The sequence below is a fragment of the Falco naumanni genome, chromosome 1 (genome assembly GCF_017639655.2).
Source record: "Falco naumanni isolate bFalNau1 chromosome 1, bFalNau1.pat, whole genome shotgun sequence".
Taxonomy (NCBI): Eukaryota; Metazoa; Chordata; class Aves; order Falconiformes; family Falconidae; genus Falco; species Falco naumanni.
Window position 1 is genome coordinate 33,703,267 of NC_054054.1, and position 26,134 is coordinate 33,729,400.

Genomic DNA, 26,134 nt, shown 5'->3' on the forward strand with positions numbered 1-26,134 from the left:
AGGGAAACCCGAACCATTTTTAAATAAAACACTGCTCTTATTACTATGTTAGTAAGAATACCTCACTGCATCTAACTACATTAAGTAATTTATAATAGCTCATCTGTGTACCAGGAAAATGTAAATGTAAACATCATGTTACACTTGGTTTTCAGGCTAGTTGACCAACAGGAAGGACTGACACTTCTATTTCTTTATAATACATATTTTTAATGAAGACTCCAGCTGCTGGTCCTTTGGCAAACATAAGCATATCTGAGTCCAGCATAGTACATGTTCACATACGCCATGCATGCAGTTTAGATAAGAAGCTAAATATGGAGGTAATAAACATTTGAAAGGTCTCTCACTGTTTTTAATATCCACTTATTTACTTTTTCCTTCTAATTCTTAACTAACATTTTTCATTCTCTCTTTCCTTTCACAGCTGAACCGTTCTTTTTCATTCTAGCTCATCTTGTATTACCCATTTGATTTCTTTCCATCATCTGTCACTCAGTTTTGATAGACTAATCTTTTGGTCCTCTGTTGCTCCCTCTAGTCTTTTTACAACAGTATTTTTCTCTCTTTGCTTTCGTGTTCCACAGCATGGGGCACTGCATGTCACTGTTTTTTAGTCCCCTGGTTAGAACCGATCCTTCATTTTGATTGAAGCATCACTTACTGTTCTTCCATTGCAAAACTCAGTGAATCTACACTAAACCAGATAAGGTCAGATTATCGCTCTTTAGTCACAATTAGTTCAGCCACTTTAACAGGTTTTCTTGACTGGTTCACACTGCTGTGTGTGCCATGCTGAGCATACCAGCCCCATAAGCGAGGGAGTGCTCCGTCAGTCTCTCACCACCCATCTCTGGTGCCAGCCCTTCAGGCTCTTCCCAGACCAGAGACACTACCATTGAAATGTCCAGACAAGTCTGCCCAGTGTTAGGGCCCATTTCACTGCTGCTGAAGTACCCATGTTGCTTAAGCGGCAGCAAAGCACACTTACTCTTCAGTCCCTCTATCCATAAGCCATTTGCAAGATCTCAGGTGCCTCAGCATCACCTGCTTCATCTGCCAATCTATTTCTGTTGCACCAAATTACTTGCAAATAGACATAGCCAATGTGACTTTTCCTAAGTTGAGTGTCATTCCTGAATGTGAAATAAAGCATTCCTGAGCCACATAAAGATTTTCTTTTGCCCTGAGTTTATATTTGCTGCTTGCTTCTTTGAGAGAAGCTGTCATTCCAATAAAGCTACAGAAACATGTTTGAATCAAAACCCAATGAAAAATACTAAAAAAAAATAATTCTTTTATCTCTTTTGATTCCTATATACACACTGGATTTTAAGTCTGTTTGAAAATATTACATAGAAAAGCTATTAGCTGTTAAGTTCTGTAGTTCAGCATTTTTATTTCAATTCTAAAATCCCTTTGAGTAATACTAAATTAGGAATTTCACTAAGAGTAATATACAACTATTTTATTGCTCAGGACAGTAAAAAAGCCTGATTTAAAACTATTATACTGGCTAGATTTTTTAATCCTTTTTAAAAATTTTATTTTACTTCTCTGCATGATCTACTGTGTATTCAGGTATTATTTTCCTTTCAACTGCTCTCTCCTCTAACTTAAAATCCTCTTCTTCCTAATCTGTCTCCTTCCTCGATCCCCACAAGATAACTGTCTGTTGATGTAATTTATTGTGGGATCATTTGTATGTATTACAATTAGTTAAAAACTTCTGTACTCTTCTCATAAACAACAGAAAGGGAAAAATGAAGGAAAGTGCATAGTTCAGAGCAGCGATCACACAAATCTGGTTCATTGTGCCTGCTCTCGTAAGCTGACATGTTCACTTCAAGTGAGATTTTTCTAAAACAAGCAAGTGAGCTGGTATAAATATGTTTCCTGTCATAGAGGACCAGCTTAGTTTTACACGTGCTCTGGGAATGTGTGGGCAAGTGTGTTAAGTGGTATTAAATAAACAAAGTGGTATTGAAAATCTAGCGTATTTTCAAGCTTTGCACTGAAGAAACTGCAATTTTCAGTGTTTCTGCTCCCGAAGATGTTTATAACAGTTTTAGATAATGTTTGTGTTAAGCATTTGCATAGAAACTGTTCATAGCGTAAGCAATTTTTCAGGTTGGAAATCTGCATGTAAGTCATGGGAAGGCACGGTCTGAATAATAAAGCTGTATTTGGGAACTTCAATGAAGACTGTAAGGATAAAACTGGCCATTTCTCTTTTTATATTTTTTTATACTTTCACACTTCTCTATTTCTTCTGTCCTGTGATATTAGCTTTTTCCTCTCTTCTTTCTTTCTTTTCCATTTGCCCATCCCACAAATGCCCGACTGTAGTTACTGTTTTTGACAAGATCACTTGCTCTTTGTCCTTCATTTTTAATCCACACTCAAGTACTACTGGCCTCCAGACTTCCCAATTGACTCTGACCTCTGATTTATGGGTAGAGAAATGTGGCTACCAGCTCCTAATCTGTGTTTGCCATTAGGACGCCGATTTAAAAGTATGTACAAAGGAATGTAAAGTGATGGAGAGCAATCTGATTCTTGAATGAGTATTTCCAGGTAGTCTCTAAAATGCTGCCATCCATTCTTTCAGCTCGGTATCTTCATGGCTTCTCCTTGTAGCAGGTCTGATACAGTTTGTAGGGCTTTAGTAGTCCGTGAAGCTGATAGGTATATTTTGCAGTGAAAAACAGAAAGTTAGGGCAGTAGAGGAAGAGTCTCTTAAAATAAATATGTACAGACAAATGAGATGATTGCAAGAATGTTTTCCTGTCTTGGCAAAAAATGCTGATGATGTGTTGAGTAGCCTACTGGCGACTCACACAGTTCCTCAGCAGGTGTTTCCAAAGACTTGAGGTTGAAACTTATAAATATTTATGTTGTACATAATTTTATTTCATTCCCAGACTCACTATACAGAAGGAGCATGTACTCTGATTTGGCTCTCTTCCACAAGTCCTGAACTGTGAATATGAAATCTGCACTTCATTTTGCCTCCCTTGCCTCTCCATCTGTGCTGAACCATTAACAGTTTAGTGGGGCTGCCAGCCATTAAGGCCCTGGGAGAAATTCCATCATACAGCTGAAACTGAGCATAAACCATTACGCCAAGAAAATACTTCATGCATTTATTTTTTTTTTCTAGTTTCCAGAATCTTTGTCACTTTCTACCAGAAGTTTAGATTTGCAGCTTGGCTTTCAGATCTTCTACTAGCCCTCTTCCAAAGAGATCACATTCAGAACTAATACAACATAGGCATTTTTCCTATTTTCATGGGAATACTTAAAATCCTGTAGATGAACAAAATCCAGATTCCAGCGCAACTGGTAGCTTAGCTGTACTGTCAAGGCATTGGATGTGTCTCGTGGTTTGTAAATACTGCTAAGTAAAACATGGAGCGAGGGTGGGACAGTGGAACCTCATCTCCTGTCTTTGCCAAATAAAGGAGAGAGAAAGAAAAAAATAAACAAAATAAAAAAGCATAGAGGGAAAAAAAGAGGTAGTTTTACAGGTGACTTTTTTGCTGACAGTGAAAGAAGAATTTATTGGGAGAATTGCTTCTAGATTTTGAACTTCCTATTAAATGGGATTATTACCTTCACCTAAATCTCTTTTAAGTACTCGGGTGACTCTGCCTTCTACGTTGACATTTATCACCCAAATCCCATTACAAAAAGGCAACAGTGAGGTGAGAGGCAAGGTGGGAGAGTGCTTCTTTGGACAGAGGGGATTTGACGCAGGCAGGAAAGGTGGGCAAGACTTTGGGGGCAAGGGCAGCCACATCACAGTCCATCTTGTACACTTAGTAGGGATGCAAGACAGACTGTCTGATGGACCTGCTACATCAGCAAAAAGTGGCCTACCTGCCCTCACTTTCATGCTGACTATAAAGAATTTGCAAAGAAACCAATCACACTTAGAAAAAGAAATATTTTGCCTCTGAAAACTCCTGAAAAAAACCTGGCTTGGTAGTCTTTCCTGGAGTAGTCTCACCTGTCTCTGTAACAACAGGGCAATGTGTAACATGTAGTGTCTTTCTAAGGCAGGGATCATACGTCTGAAAATTTCAAAGTAAAAATGTAAAGACTTAAGATAGTCTTTAGGAATAGATGTATATGATTGGGAATATATGGTCATTTATAAATCACTTATAATGTATAAATAATATTTTTAATATCCTGATGCATCATTTTTCCTTATATTTTAAAATCTTTTATGACTATATTTGTTATTTAATGAGGAAAAACTTTAGTGCTTCTTTCTGTATTTTTTTGAAACCAGCAGCATCAGATCTAGATCAGCCTGTCAACAATGTGATATTGGAGTGACCAGGTCACACACATAACCATGATCTGGATGCTTTTGGCCAAATATGATTTCTAAAAGTAGCAACTCAGAAAATAATTTTACTAACCATGTGTGTGCATGGTACTCTCCATATTAAACTTTCATTAATGAAATTGTGGAATTACAGTTCTCTAGCTTAAACACCTGTAAATCAGAGGTTCAAGCCATTGGTGCATTTATCAGTTGCAACTACAGATATAAACAATAAATAGCAGTCACTCCTAAAGGATGTGTAGCATGACCAATGTGTATATGCAGCACATATACCAGCACAGCAGTACACAGATAAGAGAATACTTAAGCCATGCCCCAGTTACAGAGTGTTTTGTGAAGCGTGAGCACCTTTTGGGACAATCACCCTCAATTCCAGGTGGTGCGTACGGAGGTGAGTTCTAGGACACTCCCACAGTGAATTCTGGGGAAAAGTGTGTCTCATTTTAATTTTCATTGCAGAGGAATAAACCCAAGAGCAAGAAGCACCTGTTAACTTACCTGAATTTGAAGAACCTTCACACTTAACCCAGAGGAGTTTGTGGCTGATTGAGTTACATGATAACAGCTATGAAATCTCTACCCAACCAGTTATTAAAAAAAAAAAAAGAGTTTGGAAAAATCAGCTGCTTCTGAATATCTATATGTGGGCTAAGAATTACTATTATTCTAGTCGAGAAGTTTGAAGGAAGCAGTATCAGTCCATCATTACCAGTGTATTTGTGTTTCATGGCTCTTCATCTAGTCATGAACCACCATTTTGAAGACTGATAGTAAGATAATCTCTTACTACATAATAAATAAATTTTAACTTATCTTAGATTAAATATCTTCTTAATGGCCACAGCTTTTTCATCAACCTGTTTCAAACTGGGCAAATAGCTACAGAATTCACAGATATGATTACAATACTTCATCTTAATTAACACTTTTAAGTGTTTCTACCTGTATTAAACACGGACTCATCAGAGGCCTACTGTGCAACATGTTTTCTCTTTATTAAATAGTCCTTTACTCATGAAAAATCACATTGAAAGCTGTAGTGCTGATCAGCAGGTTATGACCGGGGACTGCAATAGCTGCAGAATAAGCTGGCTTCAGCCACTGGTAGCAAAAAGTGTCTGTGCTGCTTCCTCATACTGTGAGGGGATAAACCAATTCCTTCACCTCCGCCCTGATCTTAGTGTCAGCTTTTTAAATTAGCTGTCAGAAGTGAGTACAGAAATTAAACTGTCCTCCTAAGTTACTGCTCTGATATTACTTTCTCCAGTATATTTCATTTTGGTTTTGACCTTGATCATACCACTGCAAAGCCCAAATGGTTTAAAAATTCCATGAGCTTTTGTGTGAGCATAAAAGTAGCAAAAGTGTTTGCTTACTCATGGCTTTGCGCTTCAAACCCTCTAGAAAAAATGTATTCCTTTAGGTTTTGTAAAGCACTGTGTACATCTTCAGTAAAGACATAGGTTGAGGACCTATGTAATTATGTAAGTAATACATATACGGTAAAGCTTTGCAAAGCTTAATTCAAATTAACAAGCTAGAAGTAGATATTTCTAGATCATGTCTATGCTAGAAAAATCTAATAAAGAAATCTTGAGGACAAACAAATTTTCTTTGTGCTCAGGTATGTATAGTACAGGCAGAGTGCGATACTGCAGACACTGCCAGCTGAGACCACAAGGTGTCCATTTAAAGTCTCAGGGTTTGTACTTAAATGAAAAATATGGAGTTCAATATACCCATCAGATCACAGACTGTCTTTTATTTTTTTATGCAATTATCTGCACAGTGCTTCTGACTTGAGCTGATCATGAAGTGCTACAGATAATATGTGTATTCATTGTTATTATCTGTATTTAAAGGTTTTGACATTTCCAGAGATGGTCATTTAGGTCCATCTGACCTTGTGCTGAAACTGGGTTCTTTCATCTGTTCACCAGAGATGCTGTTCTCGCAGAGACAGAATTTCCCTGGTAATAGTGCATTGATATTTTAAGGCTGTGGTTGAGTCTTTCCTGGTTTTTTCCTATATCTTTAATTTCATTTCTTTCAATGTTTTACTTCTATACAAATGGAGAAATATTTTTTTCTTTCACCTACAAAGTTTAATATCCTTAAAGCCTTCTCACTTTCTCCTTCTGTTCCCAAATACAAGAACATAATTTCTCAAGATGGTTTGGTGACAGGGAGGAAACTATTCTACATCATGTCACGAACACCAGTATTCAGCACAAGTACAGTAGTGGGGATAACACAGGATTATCCTGGTGACTGTGCCTCTAGCACAGGAACTGTCAGCTGTGTCTTTAATTTCTTGCCCTGTCTATTTTGCACTCCTGCTGCTGTAGCAAGAGCTGTCGCAGAGCAGCATTTGTGTCTGAGTGCATGCAGTCGAGATGGAAAGTGCAGGATTTGCATAATATCCATACTGAGGTCTACCTTTCTCAGAAACATAAATCATTAACTCAGCTGTTTTACAGATGTTAAATCCATCATGTGCAGAAAATATCCATCCAGGAGATGCTTGCTTGTATCACCAATTTTGTATAAAATGGTTAGTTAGACCTCACAGGCAGTTACTCTGCCAATTTGCTTCACAGTAAATAAGGGTAATGCTCTTCACCTGCTTTATGGCACATGAACATTAACTATTCAACTATGCTGGTATTTAAAAATGGAAATATAAATAATACCTTTTTTAAAATATATATGTATAATGTCAAGTATTAAAGAAAAGGGAGTCTGGCTACATGTCACGGTTGATACTTTAATATTCAGAAAAGGCAAAAGTACCAGGTTGGTTATCACAGTTGCTGAATGAATTATATGGGAAAACTCAGCTGTGGAACTAGAAGACTGCCAGAAAGGACAACAAAAGTTATCTTCAAGATTTTGTTTGGTTTTGGTTTTGTTTTCCATGTTAAAGTTTAACATCAAATAGACATAAAAGTCTTTGAAGTATTTGAGCATTAATTTTTTAACACACACTCTTACCTTGTGTTGTTTCAAATACATCATCTGATACTTCTCTGTTAGATGTTTTGAAGTGGCTTATAAGAACTTAAATGGGTTGTAAGAACTTTACAAGAGATGCACACATACCAAAAAAATCCCCTTTATTGGACAGGTACAAAGACAAAGCAATTACGTTGTCCTGTTCAAAAATTCTGGTTGCCCTTTGCAGTCAGGCTGGCTGCCATCTGTTTGGCCTTTTCCCATCAGGATTCCGCTATAATGATAAACTCTGCAGCATGTACAGAAATTGTTCTCAAGCCTGTGTTAACAGTCCTGATAATATATTTTTTAGGTTTCCTCTACGCTCAGAACAGTACCAAACGCAGCATTAAAGAGCGACTTATGAAGCTCTTGCCCTGCTCGGCTGCCAAAACGACATCTCCTGTTACTCAAAGCAAGTTTTATTTTTTATTTGATTTTTTTTTTTTAGGTTTGCATGCATCAAAAGTTATACTTCCATTAACTGCTCATTTGAGAGACAAGCTATCTGCTGAAGTAATCATATGCTCTGTCGAGGTTTAAAATCAAGTGATGAACAGATTTGTGAGTTGGTAACAGTTCTTCTGTGCAGAGCAGGATGGCAAGGTACCAGTGACAGGGTCTGCCACGTAGGAGCTGCTGGGTTGGCACGCTCTGCAAGCCAACTGAGAAGTGATTCACTGATTACATTAAATACCTGCTCTCAATGTATTTGAAAAGCGTTATCTTTTTTACGTGCATGTGTGCACGTGTCTGTGCTTGCTATCCAATACACAGGATTTTATCAGCAGTTGTAGTCTGGAAGGAAAGGATTGGGCCCTGCAGGTTTTGACTATACAATATCTATTTAGGGAACAGGACTCAAAGTATAAGTCTGAGAGAAAGATAATAATGAGATTGAAAGAAAAGTATGTGAACATGGAGGTAAAACAAAAGCACACTGACACTACCTTAAATGTTTTGATATGCTGTGAGGAAATAAAATCGCTCTAGGGTAGCTAACAGACAAAATTAGGGGGAAGGAAGGAGGGAGAGAGAGAGATACATAGATACATACATAGAATCATAGAATAATTTGCATTGGAAGGGACCTTGAAAGGTCATCTAATCCAACTCCCCTGCAATGAGCAAGGGTATCTTCAGCAACATACATACATAAAAACATATATACCTAGATAGAGATTAATTATAGTAATAACACTAATATATTTGCATATAAATTGGCTACTATAACTGATTTTAAACTATCCCTGTGCACCCAATTCAGTGTAGATTAATTTGGCTCAATTCTAGGCACTAATCTGAGCACCTTAAATTAGAAGCCCAGTGGTCGCTGTGCTTCCTGTATACTCTTCTGATAAAGCATAATGATCAATCTAAGGTAAAAAAACCACAAGTCTCCAAGAGCAGTTCCCCTTGTCCAGGGAATACGGAACGATCCAAGGCAACTTGGCTACAAACACAGGCCCTTGTTAAGTGCCTAGACCTCAGCAGTGTGGATCTAGTTTTTCTTTTTACTATCCCAATTCACTGTTTTTCATAGGCTTTTCTGCAGAGAGGACTGTGGTACTTGCTTCCCTTTCGATGTATTTGAGATCTCAAAGATGAAAAGGACTAAAGATTTGGATGCATAGTGATTTTTTCATGGTGGCTTCAGCTGATGTGTTTTACTTGAAAACAGGATAGCTTAAAAAGGTCAATTACTGTCATGACACCTCGTAGTAATTCACTATGTAGAAGTTGCTTTTGGTTACGTGACCTAAGTAAGAAAGTCCTAGAGTCTAAAAAGCATCACAGAATCACAGAATGGGTTGGGTTGGAAGACACCTATAAAATCATGTAGTCCAAACTTCCTTCCATTGGCAGAGACATCTTTCACTAGATCAGGTTGCTCAAAGCCCCATCCAGCCTGGCCTTGAATACTTGCAATCATGGGGCATAGAGTAGGAAAAGGAAATAGAATAGAAGGTTGTATCTGTTGCTTGAAGTTGGTTGAAGAGCAACACATCCTTATTCCTTGCACATTTCTATGTGAGCTTTTTGTCTGCACAGGTGACACAAAAATATTTAGAGTCGATCTCAAAAACCTTGACCATGCAAAACCCGTATTTTCTTGCTGAAAGTGTTTTATAAACCAGAAAACAAGTCAAGATAAAATTTGCATTAAATATTTCATATTTGAAACCAAGAAGTAAAAAAAAATTGCATTCAGCATTTTTCTCTGTAGTCTCATCAATAAGGAAGTGTTATATTAAGTAAGAATGTTATATTAAATGGAAGTATTACATTAAATAAGAATATCATTGTAGACACAATTTGTCATTATCCCATTTTGACATGTGCTATTTGACTTCTGCTAACATGAAAGAAGGAACATTGTAATGTACTAGGAATGAAGCCAGCACTACCTACAATAACAACCATGTAATGTGAATTCCTTAGAAATTGTAAAGAGAATATTTTTGAAACAAGTATTTTTTTGAAGTATACATAGCCTAAATTTGCACTTCTGTACTTAACTTCTATCAATATGTGCAGACAAAGGTTATCCGAAAAAGTAAAATCTTATTTCAGCATGCCCATTGCACATAGCATGTCAAGGAATGCTTTTTCTTATTTGTGTGCATTAGACTAGTAAGCCTAAAATTAAATCCATCCTTCCTTAGCTAAATGCGTGTGCTAGAGATAGGACTAGACTCAGGAATGGTTTTGGAAAAGACAAGCATGTGTGCCTGTAGTTATTAGATAGGGGAGCTATAATCTGGGGTTTGTGCAGGCATACACGTGTGTACAATTTTTACAGATGTGCACTGAGCCCTAACTTTGGATATGCTTCTCCAGTTGCCATTATTTGAAGAGTATGTGTACCTTTTGCATTGCTTTTATCATTTTGCTCTTTAATGAACAACAAAATGTTCAAAGGATAGCTCCTGTGATGAATACATTAAAAACTGTCTTTACTGTTTAGCTAGAAGGAAGCTACTCGTTTATGAAATCATTAAGAATATTTTTAATATGTTACGTGAATATGAACTTGTTTCTGTTTTTCAGTTGAAATGTTAGCCTTTTATGAAACAAACAAAACCCCCCTTAACTTTCTTAGGCTGAAGAAACTAGAGATCTGAAATAACTAATTTTTCATTAATTCCATAAAAAATGTTAATGTTTAGAAACAGATATATTTCCACACATTTTCACCAAGTTTTAAAGTATATATTTTTTTTCCTGTCTGGATAATGGTAGCCATAAGTGTGAACAAAAATAAACTAAAAACCTGGTACAGTAGTTTAATCAGCATAGTTGGCACATTGTAAGGAAGTTTACATTGATCCCTTTCTTATTATTATTTATATCTGTAAGAAACTACAGAAACAGAGTGTGAAAAGAGTGCTATACTGAACCTTTTCATTAACAGAAAACATCATCACCATACTGCAGTCTTCTACATTCAGTGAATCATTAAAACACAATACAAATGTTTATTACTAAGGGTATACCAAACATTGTGCTCAGCATCACATTGTCTGGCCTTTATCTCTAGCCTCACATTTATTATGTGTATTCATTTCGCTTCTAGAAAAGCTTGTAGATGTCTGTCTAGGTAGCCAGATGTTTCACCAATGGATGCTTAGAGAGCTGACTTCCAATTAAGTCCCTTTTAGTCTAAACAGTAGCCTATTTAAATCCCATATAACTCTTGGAATATAAATCACATGATTTTTCAAGAATACTTATTCTCAGGTTGATTCTTTTGCCAATTTAGCCTAAGCAACTAGTGTTGATTTGCAGCTGACAAAAAAAAAAAATGACTGCATATCTATAGCATGATATTGTTATAGACACTTTAGTGACAATATGAAGAATATAAAAGATTAATCTTTTAAAACATGACGGAAAGGCTTTAGAAACTCTGCAAAACAAATCCTGGATGTTTTAATGCAGAATTAAAATGGAACTTAAGAACTTTGACATACCTTCCATAGGTTAGGAAGACAGCTTTTTAACTCTGGGACTACTTTATTCCAATTTTATCTATAAAGGCAGGATTTTCAAGACTTCCTCTTTGCACCTGTTTTTTTAGAGGAGAGCTGAATTTGTTTATAATCTTGTGAGTTCAGATAGTGGCCCTTTAAAAGTGTTTTCAAACATGGTAAGGTCAATGTAAATTTGTATCACTTGAGGGTTTTGTCAATAGCATTTAGATTGGAAGTTTCCACAAAGATGGTAGTGGTGTACGAGTCATATGAGATAATACAGGGGTCCTCAAGCTTTTTAACCAGGGGGCCGGTGCGCAGATGCAGTGGCAGGCAGTCATCTGTGGCTGCTTGGTTTCCCCCCCCCCTCCAACCCCTGGCAGGGGGAGGCAGGGGGGTCTGTAAATACCGGGGGCCGGATTTAGGACCCTGGGGGGCCGTATCCGGCCCGTGGGCCGTAGTTTGAGGACCCCTGAGATAATATATAAGGAAAAATGAAAGAGAAACATAGTTTGTCCATAAGCCAGTACACAGTGGACATTCTTAGATAAGACTGTGGGTGTCACTGAGATCATCTGGGTGATAGTGAAATCGTCTTCCTGAGATGAGTGCTAACAGCAGCATCTCTTTGACAGGAGAAAAGATAAGGCCCTACAGTTTTGTGAAGATTTATCCAAATAGTTATCTATCATGACTATATCTATTTAAAGGTTGTTCACTCTTTGTTTAGCTGAACTATATCCTCTGATGCCAGATTTCTCCAAAGCAGCTGAAAGTTATTATTACTGCATTGTAGCAGAACAAAAATATGTGAAGATGTAGGCATAATACAGATTTAATGGAATATCCTAATATTGTGCTCTTATGAAAATGAATGGAATAAAACTTTAAGAATGCAAAGTCCCACACTGATGAATGAAAATATTTATCTTCAGCCTTGTAGAAGTGACAATTAGGTGTATTCTCTCACATTACATTTCTGTAGTTGGTATAACTGTTAAATCAGAATAAGGTAGTGATTTGATTAAATTAGTCTGGTGTATTACAAAGGCTATGTTTAATGCTGGGAGCACTTAAAAATGGATAAACACATTCATATTTGATCAGCTATATGGCTGGCACCCTGTATAAAAACTACATGTAGTAAGTTTCTTTAGCTATTTTATGGAACTTTCACATTTAAAATTCTACCTGAAAAAAATAAAATAGAAAGGGCATTGATTCTCATTGTTTTAGGGCTGCATTCAGCTCTATTCTAAGCCTTGAATGTGTATATCCACATTCTTATTCACCTAATGGTGATGTCACTGAAATCATGTTCCCCACTTAGGCTGCTCACCATGAATAATCATGTTTGCCCTGAAGGGTTTGTTATACCACACTCAAAGTAAGGTCTGCTGTTGAACATGCAACATCCATCTCACACGCTTTCCAGAGCACAACTTCACAATAAGAGAACACTGAAAATCCCAGTCTGATACAGTGAATTCACATCCATTAACTAACCAAGGGAAAATTTCCAGTATACTGGAGTCACTAAAGTTTTGTAAAATTGTTTTATTTAGTCAGAGGGTCATAGAAATAGAAAAGTCATATTGTGTCATGCATGCTCTTGCAGAATGTTGGCTTTCCAGTTTATTGCTATTTGTACTTACATGATAATATCCAGACCACTGGATCGTCATTGCTGTTCACTGTTCTGTGCAGCCACAGAAGCAGATAGATACCCGTTTCCTAAAAGTTCAAAATGAACATGTAATTTGTCTTTAAAGCTGCAAATGAAGTTCTTTAAGAGAATGTCATTTAACTTTCTTTTTTTCTGTAAGGGTTAGGTATTTCTACATCCTGTATTTTGTGTTGAGCTTTCCTTCTCTGTCTCTTGTATTCTGCAGACACTGTAGAAGATGAAATGGAAATGGCCACAGTACGACATAGACCTGAAGCTCTTGAACTGCTGGAAGCACAGAGTAAATTCACAAAGAAGGAACTTCAGATCTTATATAGAGGTTTCAAGAATGTAAGCACTTCCTTTTTTATTTTACCATCCATTCACAGGAAAGGACTCTGCAATCTCAGCTGTGTAAGAATGACTGGCAGTGGAGCCCATGGGACTCAGTAGCTAAATACTGCATGTCTGGTCAGATGAGGAAACAATCACCTTCAACAACTAGACTATTTAATGACCAAAAGATGCTGACAAATTAGAAAGTATACAGAAGAGAACATTTGTAACTTAGTATACTAGGACTTTGTTCAAGGACAGGCTGAAAATTGTGTTGAAGTTGTTTGTCTAAAGATGCAATAATGGCAGAGAATGTAAGTTGTGAAGAATTTGGTCAGTAAGAGGAAAGGTTTTGATTTTTGTGTTCACAGTAGCTGTCACAAGGAGTAATAGGCTTAAATTGCACTAGAGGAATTTTTTGTTAGGTGAGCTGCAGTAGATTACTTTTTCAGTACTTTCTATACAAATCTATAAACTTGTTAGATGCTTTACTAGAAGTAATTTTTTTTTACTTTTTTGTTGTCAAAAAAAGTTGTGATTTTTTGCTGGTATATGTGCTCTATTGGCACTGAGGACCCCAGTACATAGGTGCATTCTGCTTCCTTTTCCAGTGTGTACTTGCTGTCCTGTGGTGCTGGGCTTGGTGCTAAATGTGAGGCATCCTTGGTTAGCTCAGCATAGAAATAAGACACAAAAATATTTAGTAAGTAGTACTAAATTCTGTCTCTACACCAAAAGTAAGAGATGCCCTTAATTTTATTTATAGTATATTTTTAAAAAGCTGTTTTCTTTAAAAATGAGCCATTTCCTCTTTTTTATTCTACTATATTTCACATGATTACCAGTTCTGTAGGATATTACATGCAATTAACATTGGATAGAAAATACATTATATTAAAAAAAATGAATAATAGCAATTGCTTGCAAATTGTTGGTGTGTAATGTTAATCTCTGTACTCAGTTGTGAGTACTGCAACTATGCAGGTGCTAAGTCACCTGCTGAGCTGAGGGTAAAGGTCAATTTAATTGTATTTATCACCTTTTGATTTATTTGTTCTCTCACGCTTACAAAAGGGCCACCTTCTTGCCATTGGCATTTAGTGCTCAGGTGAAATTGTATAACAATTTATAATAATGCTAAAAGCACAATGAAGCTCAACTATGGAATCAGGGACAATATTGTCAACGATTTGTACAAGAAACGTAAATCTTGCAGAATTCTTAGATAACATGTTTTTTTTAATGAAAGCAAGCTATGCAAAAGGATGTCTTAAAACTGCATTTTTATCAAAAGCTTACAATACAGGAAAAGTATAGAGTCACTTAATGTGTCCTGTCTATATTTCATCCTCAGTTCCAGAAGGTATATAATGTTGGCATGGTAGTGATTAACAATGATTGCTCTTAAAAGCTTTTCATTTCCTCGTGGTACCAGAGAACATTCCCCTGCTAATGATAGTATTTCCTAGGCATTGTAAATCATGAACTAATGTCCCTAATTGTCTAAGGCAAAAAGGTACAAAGTATAGTGGATAAAATAAGCCCTCTGTCTGTTTCTCTAAGAATAATTATTTTTAGAGTCTCAGAAATAAAGGACACTCATAATTCTCTGCATAAAATGAGGTACGGAGAAAAAGAACAGGTTATAAGGAAGTATTTTAAGTGATTACCATTTTACTATCTTTTGAAAGGAGTAATTCCAGCTCTTCGTATGCTTTTGTGTTCTAGAGATGGAAGTTCTACTTACACCAAAAGAATGTTGATGGTAATACATGATAATACCTCTTTATTCAGGTGTTTCATTTCCTTATCACTACATGATAATTCAAGACACGCATATATATAAATATCTTTGACTTTTTAGAGTTAATGAGCATGAACTTCAGGGGTTTTCTGTTTAATATAATTGCAAAATTATCAATTACTTTCAAAAATGCTGTAAAGCATGCCCAGGGCTAGTGATTGTTATAAATCAGTTTAAAGCAGTAGTCTTTAGCCCAAGCATTAGACTTCAGAAATGAAGGATTTCAAAACTTTCAGCTGAGATGGGGTTTGTTTTGTTTCTCACATTTATCACTTTCTACCGCAAAATTGGGTGCTAGCTCCCTAATCACTTCAGAGAACTGGTAGGACAGGTCTGCCTCAGCTCAGAGTATGAGCAGCTTGGCTTTGCTGATCAGTTCATCTTTCCTGCCACATACCTAGCTTTTATCAAATACAGTCTGAGTGGCTTTGGTGGTTTCTGAAACAGGATGCTATTACAGTGCCTCCCAAGGTCTGCACTTAGATGGTCTCCACCTGACAATGCTTGATCACCCCCTTCCACCTGCCATGGGCCACCTTCTTCTTGCCCCACTTTTTCTGATCCAGCTTAATGCTATCCTGCCAGTATCTCTATCCCTGTGTGCTTCATGCAACGATATATGCTGGGGGGGCACCCAGCTGGAAAGCAGCTTCCCTTTGTTGAGCACAAGCCAGCAATGTGCCCTTGCAGCAAAAGCAGCAAACAGCACCCTGAGCTGCATTAGGCAAGGTGTCGCCAGGAGGTGAAGGAGGTGATTCTTCTGTACTCAGCACTGGTGAAGCCACACCTGGAGTGCTGTGTCCAGTTCTGGGCTCCTCAGTAGAAGAGAGACATGGACGTACTGGAGAGGGCCCAGAAAAGGGTCACAAAGGTGACTAAGGGACTGTAGCATCTCTCCTGTGAGGAAAGGCTGAGAGCTGGAAGTGATCAGCCTGGGGAAAAGAAGGCTCAGGGGGATCTTACCAACATATATAAATATCTAAATGAAGCATGTAAAGAAGACAGGTCCAGGCTCTTTTCTGTGGTGCCCAGTGACAGGACCAGAGGCAATGGGTGCAAACTGAGACACGGGCGGTTCGTTCTGAACATCAGGAAATACTGTTTCACTGTGAGGGTTGACCGAGCACTGGCACAGGTTGCCCATTGAGCTTGTGGGGTCTCCCTCCTTGGAGATATCCAAAAGCTGTCTCGACATGGTCCTGAGCAACCCGGCCCTGCTTGAGCAGGGGTGTGGAACAAGATGACCTCCAGAGGTCCCTTCCAACCTCAGCCATTCTGTGAGTCTGCAATATTCTATTTAATCATTCTACTAGGAAGGGAACTCTACTGAAAATATTTAATGAAACACACAGGTACACATCTTTTATATAACACCATCAAAACTTGTGCAGATCCTATGTTTGTGCTTTATGCTTTTCACCGAATGTTTGCCTGTCTTACTATCTCTTCAACAATTTAATTGTATAAAGCAAGATAAATTAAGGCATAAATTTAAGTTACTGTAATTTGGCTGACTTTGTGGTCCTGCTAGACTAAACTTAAAGCATCCTACAGCACAGCAGCATCAGCATTGCAGTGTGCACTGTCAGGGGTTCAAAAGAACTGTAGTGCAGACCGAAGTCCTAAAGGCAATGTAGCTAGAGCCAGCTGGCATAGTTTTTACATGTACTCTGGTTAATTCAGCAGAATAATGCCCTATATATATGAATTTTTGCTGCTCTGTATTTGTGTCACCAATGAACTATAGAATAAATATTTCTATTTGATCCCTTGATATTTGGAATCAACAGGCAGTAGTTAAGCTAGTTCAACCATATCAGTTAAACTAGTTACTTCTTGCTAGTCTAGGAGTGAATGCTGGTTTCAGGCAGCATTTCCCCATCTATAAATCCAAGGATTGCGTATCCCTTTACAGAAGGAATAGGCAACAACTCTATCCTTATACAGACCCCCAAAAAATTAGATTTTCAATAGTTAAACTGTAATAATACCAGAAGATGAAGTATCTGTGATAGTGCAAATATTGATAACCCTAATGAACACAAAACTTGAGGCTTTAGAATCAACAAGACTCCATACCTACTACAGGGATAGTAGGTATAAGTTCAAAGCTGACATTTCTTGCTGAAGAATTTGAGTACATCTGTATTATAATACTTAATGGTTTAGGTCTGTCAGAAAGTAATGAATAAAAAACCTGGATTTTTTTTCTGTGTATTATCAACAGCCTTTCTAGTATGGACGTTTTTCCTCTGTCTCTGCAAATATGACAGGAAGAAATAGGTCCCAGATATGATAAAGAAAAACAAATTAATGAACCAAAAGAAAAGCAGTACTCGGTCTCTTTACCTCAGTATCCTGTTCTCAAGGGTGGCCACATATGGGAAAGGGTATAAGAATAAAGAAAATTTAGAATGATAATTCCCCTAACATATACTGTGCTGTCACCTGGTACTCTGCTATTGAAATACTTCCTCTACTGAAAGTTTTAACTGCATGTTTTTATTTTACATACTTTATCGAAATTTTCTTCCATAAGCTATGATAATTATTTTTTGAACCTATCAGGATATTTTGACATCTACAGCACCCTGTGGGAAATTAGCTCCATACCTTTAGTTATGCCTTCTGTGAAAAATAATTTCTATGTCAAACCTGCTGCCTTTCATTTTAATAAGGTATCTATAGTATTTCTGCTATGAGAAAATGAATGAACATTACCATTACTTCTCCAGGATATTCACTGTTTTACACACCTTTAACACATATTCTACTTAGTCTCTTCTTTTCCGAACTAAAAATTTTACAATCTCACTCCAGCCTGATGATTTCCCTGAACACTGTCTAGTTATAGGCTGTCTGTTCCAAGACAGGGGTGACCAGAACTTCTCACATCTTACATGCAGTTATTTATTATTTATGATTTCAAATTACTTACGTATACTTCTCATGGACTTCAGATGAGAAAGCAACAAATATTACTATATTTCTGTACTGTTGGTGATTACAAGGTTTGATTGATTTTGTGGGTTTTACATATACAAAAATGGAAATGTAAACTTTTAAAGATATTTTAATCTGTTTTTCTAGTGTAGGCAAATTACACACCAAATCCAGCAAAAAGTAATGAAGGCAGAAGGAGCACAGGGTCTCATATAGCATCTCTGTGTATACATGCACAGCTGAAAGCTTTAGAAAGTCTTGTATCAGACTGTGGTATAGCTGATGCTCTAGGAAACCAGAAGTGGAGTATTAACTGCAGGAAAGACCCAAAGACCATTGAAATACCTATCATGACAATGACTGTTTTGGGAGTAGTCTAGATCAACATTTAAAATAGAAGGTGAGGTACAGTAAAGAAAACATAAGGAGGTGGGATAATAACCTTCAGATGACCTAACAGCTATTGTAAGGAAAAGCACCAAGGGAGAACTTATACCTATATGTGGTGATTTAGCCATTTTAAAGCCTCTATACCATCCTTGAAAAATGAGCATAACAGAAGTCCTGAGCCCTTCCCAGGCTGAAAAGGCTGTCCCTAGCACTCGGGTTTTACAATGTTCCTGCACTCTTGTTGATGAATTGTTGCTCAGCTGCCATCACAGTGGGACCTCTCCATTTTGTATTTGGCTTCCTGTCATCCCATTCCTTGCAAAATGAAATTATGATTGCTGCAGTCATTAACCTTTCAAACCAATGGCTCTGTGGCAGGCCTATTACAAGTGGTACTTCACAACAAATTGCACAGACTATCAAGCATGCACTCAACATGTGGTCTTTCTTTCTCTTTTGTCCATTGATAGCTCTCTCACAGTTTTAAAAATGTCCCTGAGCTATGGCACATTTTCATTTAAACATTACTCAGATAATGCTTTTGCTGCACGAAAGATGCTCCTGTGCTAAATGTAAATGTTAATGATCTTTTAATTTTGGTTGATTAGGCTCATCAAAAAAATTGTAGAACTCTGTGTTGGGAAACTACTAGACTTTCCTGGGAAAGTGAAAGGATTTTTGATGAACGTTTATCTTACCCAGCTGTATATCAAAGACAGTGTAAACTGAAGTCATACACACATGCTGGGTACATACTGTAGCTTTAAATAGGCAGCTCCATACTTGTGACATTTATCGGGAAAACAACATTTCTAAGATACCTTTCTTCCCTATTACTATTAGCAAATAAGGCAAACAATGACAGTAAGAAAGTAACTCTGGTAATGTTACAGGTCAAAGATAGGTTCCCCCATCGTACTACCCATCTATGTAAGAATACTTTTGTGCATAACTCAAAATACGCCAGCCTATTCAAAGATTTTTCCATTTAAATTTTGGTCCGATGGAAGCATTGTTTTACTATATGTTGCATTTGTGAGTCTCACAGAAAGTTTAATGAAAGCTCGTTTTAGAAGTTATAAAGCTTATTGATTGATTCTCTAGAGCATTCAAGTTTTGTGTGATAAAATAGAACTATTCTCATTTTTCTTTTCTGAAAAAATCCTTCCCTTTTGTTTTATTTTTCTGGTAGTCTCTTACAGAAAAAAATAGGTGTGGACAAAGTGCTTGTTTTATCTAATGAACTATATTTTCAATCGAACGAGTATGAAATAGGAACATACTCTTCGTGTCATGTGAGTTTATCCATCTAAGGTATATCTACTTACTTGAGTTATGTGAAATTCTTGGATTTTGGTTTCTGGCTAATAACTAACATTAGAGAAGTAAAATTTGGTGCAATGTAGCACTGATGATGTTCTCATTTAAAAATGTAGTGAGAAGACACCTCTTATTCTCCTTGCTCCCACCTGTTCCCTTTTCTTCATGAGGTGAGATGGATACTAACTGCAAGTGCTATAAACGCTGCACACCATAACACACAGCTTAGCATGAAATGGTTTAGTGAGCCAATTCATCGGTTGAGAAAACAGTGTTCAAAAAATCCCTCTGCTTGGATTTCTTGCTACCAGTTTTCTTTTCAAGAGTTTTTATGTAAAACATTATAATTTCATGTTATATCCTGTAACGAATTGTCTCCCTGTTACACTGCAATTCAGGGACAGAAAGTGGACACGTGTATTTTCAGGTGAGTATCCTAAGCCTGCAAAATGAGAAGAGAGGGAATAAATACATGTTCTGGTGATATTTCCAGATAATACAGTTCGACCATTTGGGTCCTGATTACTTCAACACTTTACAGAAAAAATCTTATTTGTGCTGGAGTCAGGGATCTGTTCTGGATCCCAGGAATTTCCAAGTCATTTTGGATCTTTATAATATTTTCCTGTTTAGATTCCTGATCAATTTAAACAAAATCAGCAATATGTAGGTTTTGTCAGAAAGCAGTGAAACCATCAAAAGTCCTGTCTTGGTTTCAACAGAATTAATTTCTGATTAGAATATCTGTAGATCTACATCTGTGCTAAAAAGAAACACTGTCTTTCAAGTAAATCAGCAATCACAAGTGACATGGCATCAAGGTCAAGTCTTCCAGTGTCATGGAAGTTTATTACAAGTCTTGGACCAACTTGCATTTACCTTGGAGTGAAAGTCTAAAATCTAACAAAGCCCATATTTTTTAGGTCATCTGGACATTTGTGAAGTTGCTTCTCACTCTAAGTATATGAATCATTCTTCTTAACTTTCAAGTGAGGGAATTTATTCAACCCAATCAATTCCATTGTGACATACACTTAAAAGACCTTAGATACGGTGAGTATAAGAGAAGAAATGGGAGCCAGTAACTCAGAAGACAGCATGATTCAATAACACAGCATGAGACTAGCAGTCTAAAGACTGTAGCCTTTTGGCTCTCTGGCTGGCTTATTTACTGCCACACACCTTTAAGAGCCTTAACTATCACACTAGAAAGCCTTCTGGGTTGCAAGATAGCATTATACCACTGCTTTGCCGCCTGCACGGGCTGGACATTGACAACTGCTTAATTTAATGTCTCTGGTTTGACAGCCAAAACTTTTTAGAGTGTCCCTGGGTATCTGAGAGATTTCTTCTCAGCCCTTGATCAAAGCCTCCTCAACACACCCTGGGAACAAAGTGGGGAGCAGCAGTAGGGGGGCTGGTGGCTGTGGGAAACTGAATTTTCCCAGGAGCTGGAGATAGCAAAGTTCATCCTTACAGGAAAGAAAAATGAAGACTGAATTCCTTGGCGTTAAGAGGGAAATGTGTGTTCTGTGGGCAGTATATGGGGGTAAGGCTGCTTACCCCTCCATGACCATGCTCCATATCTGTCAAGTGGAAATAACAGTAACCTCATGCCTGAAAAAGCACTGATCTAGGAAGCACTCTGCATGGTATTTCTAATAATTATTTACTTGCTTTATTTATGCATCTCTGACAGCTTCACTGAGGCTTCGCAAAAAGAAGCGTCAAGAACAATTTTTACAAGTAAATCCCCAGTAGCTGGATAGATAGCAGTATTTATCTCTGGAACGGTATCTACCAGCGATTATAGGTATCAGGGCCACGGACACATGACTGTGCTTGTGATTTGGAATGCCAGCACTGGATCTGGTGCACAGGCTACCAAATTTGGATCAATAGGCAGGAAATCCAGGTTCAATAACTAATTGCCATATTGTCTTGCTGAAAACCCAGTTATCTCACATCCTCTTTTCACTTCTTTCCTAAGTTTTTAGGGCATAAGCTTTTTGTTAGTGTTTCTCCATGTCCTAAATAATGAGTCCCCAGTAAAAAGCACAGTACAACAGGCAATTTGTTACTATTAACAAGGTTTTAAAGCAGGCAATGTTTGTTACCTTTCTCCAGAGCAAGATGAGAGTGGCACACAATGTAAAACAACAGAGAACTTCAATATGAAAGCAGATGCAAAATTAGATTGAACTTGAAACCAGAGAGTAAAGGAAGGATTACCAATTCTGGATACTTGTAACATTTAGCTCCTGAATTCATATCGTTACTCTTCTAGGCTAAAAATCCTGCCTTTCTTAAAGTCAGTTGCAAAACTTCATTGATTTTAATGGAACATGTACAAACATCATGAAGATTTTTTGACCCTCTTCATGTGTTTTTCACTATAAGAATGGCTTCTCAAGGACTCCAGAGCTCTTGATAGAAATGGGGCAACTGCAGTTTTGTGCAGCTGATTTGTCTCCCATCACATTAACTGTCTTTGATGAAAAGAACTGCACATTCCTTCAGTCTGTCAGGCAAGTGTAATTTAGTGGTAGTTAGCTCTAAAATCTTCCAGTACAGTCACAGAGGAAGACATTCCTGTAAGGCAATACCAAAATTTAAGTATTGTTTTTTTACCTGTAGCTAAGCAAGTACCTGTCCCTGTTGCCCTGTGTTGGGAAAATCTGATCCTTTTTCTGTTTTCTTTAGAATATTTTTTTCTTTCCTCCTACATTAGTAAGCCATGAAAGAGCATGCATCCCAATCAAGGTATTCCTGCCATTCAATTGGGAGCATGCCAGGCCTCTTCAGAGCTCTCGGTTGTTCAACAGAGGACCTGAAACTGGAGGTTTCAGGTTTTGCTCTGCAAACAAGGTGCCTTTCTCCATTTGGCCATTGCCTTCTGCATTTAGAGCTCCTGGGAGCAGCATCTTTAGGGAAATGTCAGGGCACTCTGAAGTTTTCTGCTTCATTTCCCAATGAAGACCTAATTAGGATCGTAAGATTGAAGTCCATCCCTTTTTTATTAATGTAACTGTCTCAACGCTGAACAGTCCGTGAACAGGCTAGAAGCTTATGCACATGGACAAAAGGGATCAATTATTTTTTCTTATCTCTAAGTAGTATAATTCTCCAGATTTGAGTCTCATATCATCCCTTAGACTTGATCAAATAACCACACTGAATCTGATTTCCAAAAAATCCACTGCACTTACAGTAGTGATGAAAATAAATAAATCAAGTCATACAGCATCTGCTTCACGGAGTAAGAGATGTAGTACCATCCCCTGTAAAGAAGTCCAGGTTATAACAGCCTTATTTTCTTATTCTGTTCTCAGACACTGCACTTACAAAACAAAGACAAATTTTGTGTGCCGTAAATTTAACAGGTTTTTCAAGAAGTCTTTATGCCCAGCAATTTCAGCCTCAATGAATCTCCATAAGGACTGATACAGCCATGAGAAATGAAATCTTTCTTGGGCCTATCCTGTATGATAGATAACTCTTTTTCAATATATCTGATTCTCTAGGTATCTTTTCCCCTTCTTGTTATTTGTTTTAACTGGGGAAATGTGTTCAGCTTCTTTATTGTTTCTCTATGCAGTTCATGTTTTCACAAAAATATGCCAGCAAATATCAGTCACTATGTGTTTAGGTTTATTTCAGTATTCAGTTCTAATGATCTGACTTACGCTACAAATTTTAGGTATGCTGCCAAACATAATGCATTGAGTATCCACGTATGAAGCAAGAAAAGCTTCAGAACAGTCTAAAGAAGATTTATGTGGTTTGTTTAGATTTTTTGCTGTGCTAAAAAAAAAGTTATCACTTCATATTCCTGACTAAACTTCACATTCCGTTCTGATGGTTTTCTCATGTCTTTTACTGAATTATAGAAACAATATCTCATTTTTAAGCAGCACAGGCACATCCTCCCCTGTCTTATGGAACTGTGCACTCCTCCTTTTCAAAGGCTTTTATATTTATGGCCCACAGTATTACCATGAAGCCCACTCTGGCCCTTCCACGATCACCGTAAACAGTAAAGCACTAGTGGGCAAGTGTCTCCTCCATGCTCTGGGGAGCCCTTTGGGCAGCGGAATAAAGGAGATGTCAGTGTGGTGTGCTGGCAGGGCAGACGAGCGCAGATGTGACAGTGAGGTTTTGGTACACAGGGAGGAGACCCTGTGACAGACACTGAATGCCAGGGAGCCTCCAGGATGAGGCACGTTGCCCTCACTGTGTGACCAGGGAAGAAGCATTTCTTCCCACGGACTGCATCTCTGTCTCACTTACAGCAGCATCATACACATCATTGACTCAGTTGCTTCTGATTTTCACAGCTGTACTTGGTGAATCAGGTCCTATTTATGCTAACGTCAGGCTCAGTTTTTAAATATTTATGCCAGTAAGCACTTTTGTTCTTATGTTTGCAATGCTGGGGCTCCTCTCCTGAGCGAAAGTGTTGTCAGTAGTGGAGAAAGCAAAAACTTTCATTAAAGGATAAATGCATTACTATATAAAATATAAAAAATGAGTACAGAGTTTGATTTCCAGTTTCTAACCTGCTTCTCATTGACTTTTATGCTCTTTTCCATTTCTGTAAGCTGACAGGATTCTGTAGGAGCTGAAAGTCCTCAGTGCTTTTCATTGTAGTTAGCACTAACCAAATATTGATCAGTCTACCTTTACCGCTGCAGGTCTTTGAAAGAAACAAAGAACCACCACTCTGAAAAATACTGAAATAACATAATTCAGGACACGCTTTCAGGCTGAGTGTCTTTCATGCAGACATGTGTCCCAGGAATGCAAAACTCACAGTGTTCTTACTTCCTAATTAAAATGAAAATTTGATGTGGTGTCGGTACTTAGTATCAACATCCAGTTGACTGACAAACACAAAATAACCCATCAGCATTTCAGACAGAATATAGTTCTTTTTTTTTCACCTGTGACACACTGAGGTTGCTTCATAAATACCTTATGCTAAATTCAGGCTTTCTTATTTTCATATATGGCTATAAAATATTAGTGATCATGCTGGTGCAAGTCTGCTGATCTTTAGCAGATGGTTGTTAGTACAGTTTCCTCCTCAGCAAATCTTCCACTCTTTAAGGGTACAAGGAGCTTCTAGGGAAAACAAAAGCACCAAATGAGCTTTGAATTTCTAACTCCCTTGTGTGTGAAAACCAAAATAAAGGCCTCCATAGTTTCAAAGTAGGGCATTGACCTATACTGGGATATTGCTGTTACAGACTGGTGGTGTCCTTCGTTCTGCTCAAGTGAATCACTTGTGTTGGTCTAAGGGAGTGCACCTGAGTGACGAGCACTTGCCAGCAAGGAGCTATTCTTCCTCCTCTCGCCTAGGATTTCAGTCATTTTGAAGGGACTTGATTAAAAGCACTCACATGGGAACTTGTGAAAGGGAAGTCACAGAAGCAGTGCTCATCTAAATACAGTTTCTCCCGAGAGACTGAGTACTTTGTCTCTGCCAAAGTGTTTACAGCAAGCTGCACCACTCAGCTTCTGAAGCATGGGTTCTGCTACATTTAATTTAATTATAGCGCCTACCTATTAGTGAAGTCAGGATTGTAAAATGCTCTCCTGTAGTGACAAGTAAGGGCAGAAACAGTAAGCACCTTTCAGATGCCAGGGACTCACCCATAAAGTTCGGTGTGCCAGGCTTTGGGGTGAGCTTTTAAATTCAAATCTTTAGTCATGCTTACTGGGGTTTTTTACTGCCAGCACTAATAATAGGAAACTAAAAATTACACTAGTTAGCGGGGACTGCTAAACAAAGAACAGAGCTTGCTGATTAAAAGCGTTGCTGGCACCTTGCCTGATGTATCGTGGAGGCAGCTGAAGTGTTGATTGTTATTTACTGTGTGAAGCCACACATGCTGGATGTGAGCAAGTGTCTTTATTTCTGCTTGTTTTCCTCTGAACTGTCATAGCAAGCAGGGGGTGGGAAGAGGCTTTTGTTCATTAGAGTGTCTTCCAGTGGGAGCTCAAAATCTTGCACAACTTTGCTGCGCTATTGGGAAGCATTATCATAACTCTATTACAGGTGGCTAAACAGAAGCAGTAAGGTTTGTGTTCTACCTGATGAGACAAGGCTTGAAAAGAGTTTTCACATGTATTTCAACAAGGGATGTCAATGGAGACTGATGTTATCAAATCCACCGTGTTCCATGATGTTCCTAAAACTGTAGACAGTTGCCACTAAGCTATGAAATGGGTCTACAGCCTATGTGACAGAAATGGTAATGCAACAACCTGAGGTGTTGCCCCTGTGAGCTTTTAGCTGAAGTAATTCTACTGTACTTTAGATCAGGGGGGAAATACCAACAGTA

At 37.8% G+C, this 26,134-nt stretch overlaps 1 protein-coding gene across 7 annotated transcripts in view; it reads left to right on the forward strand.

Annotated features, from left to right (window-relative positions):
* KCNIP4 (potassium voltage-gated channel interacting protein 4) overlaps positions 1 to 26,134 on the forward strand; it is a 430,246-nt gene that overhangs the window by 377,214 nt on the left and 26,898 nt on the right. For all 7 annotated transcript variants that reach the window (XM_040588373.1, XM_040588329.1, XM_040588363.1 and 4 more), the window contains one exon: positions 13,221 to 13,345. In XM_040588373.1, coding sequence (XP_040444307.1) covers positions 13,221 to 13,345 — 125 coding nt within the window. The remainder of the gene's footprint in view (positions 1 to 13,220; positions 13,346 to 26,134) is intronic.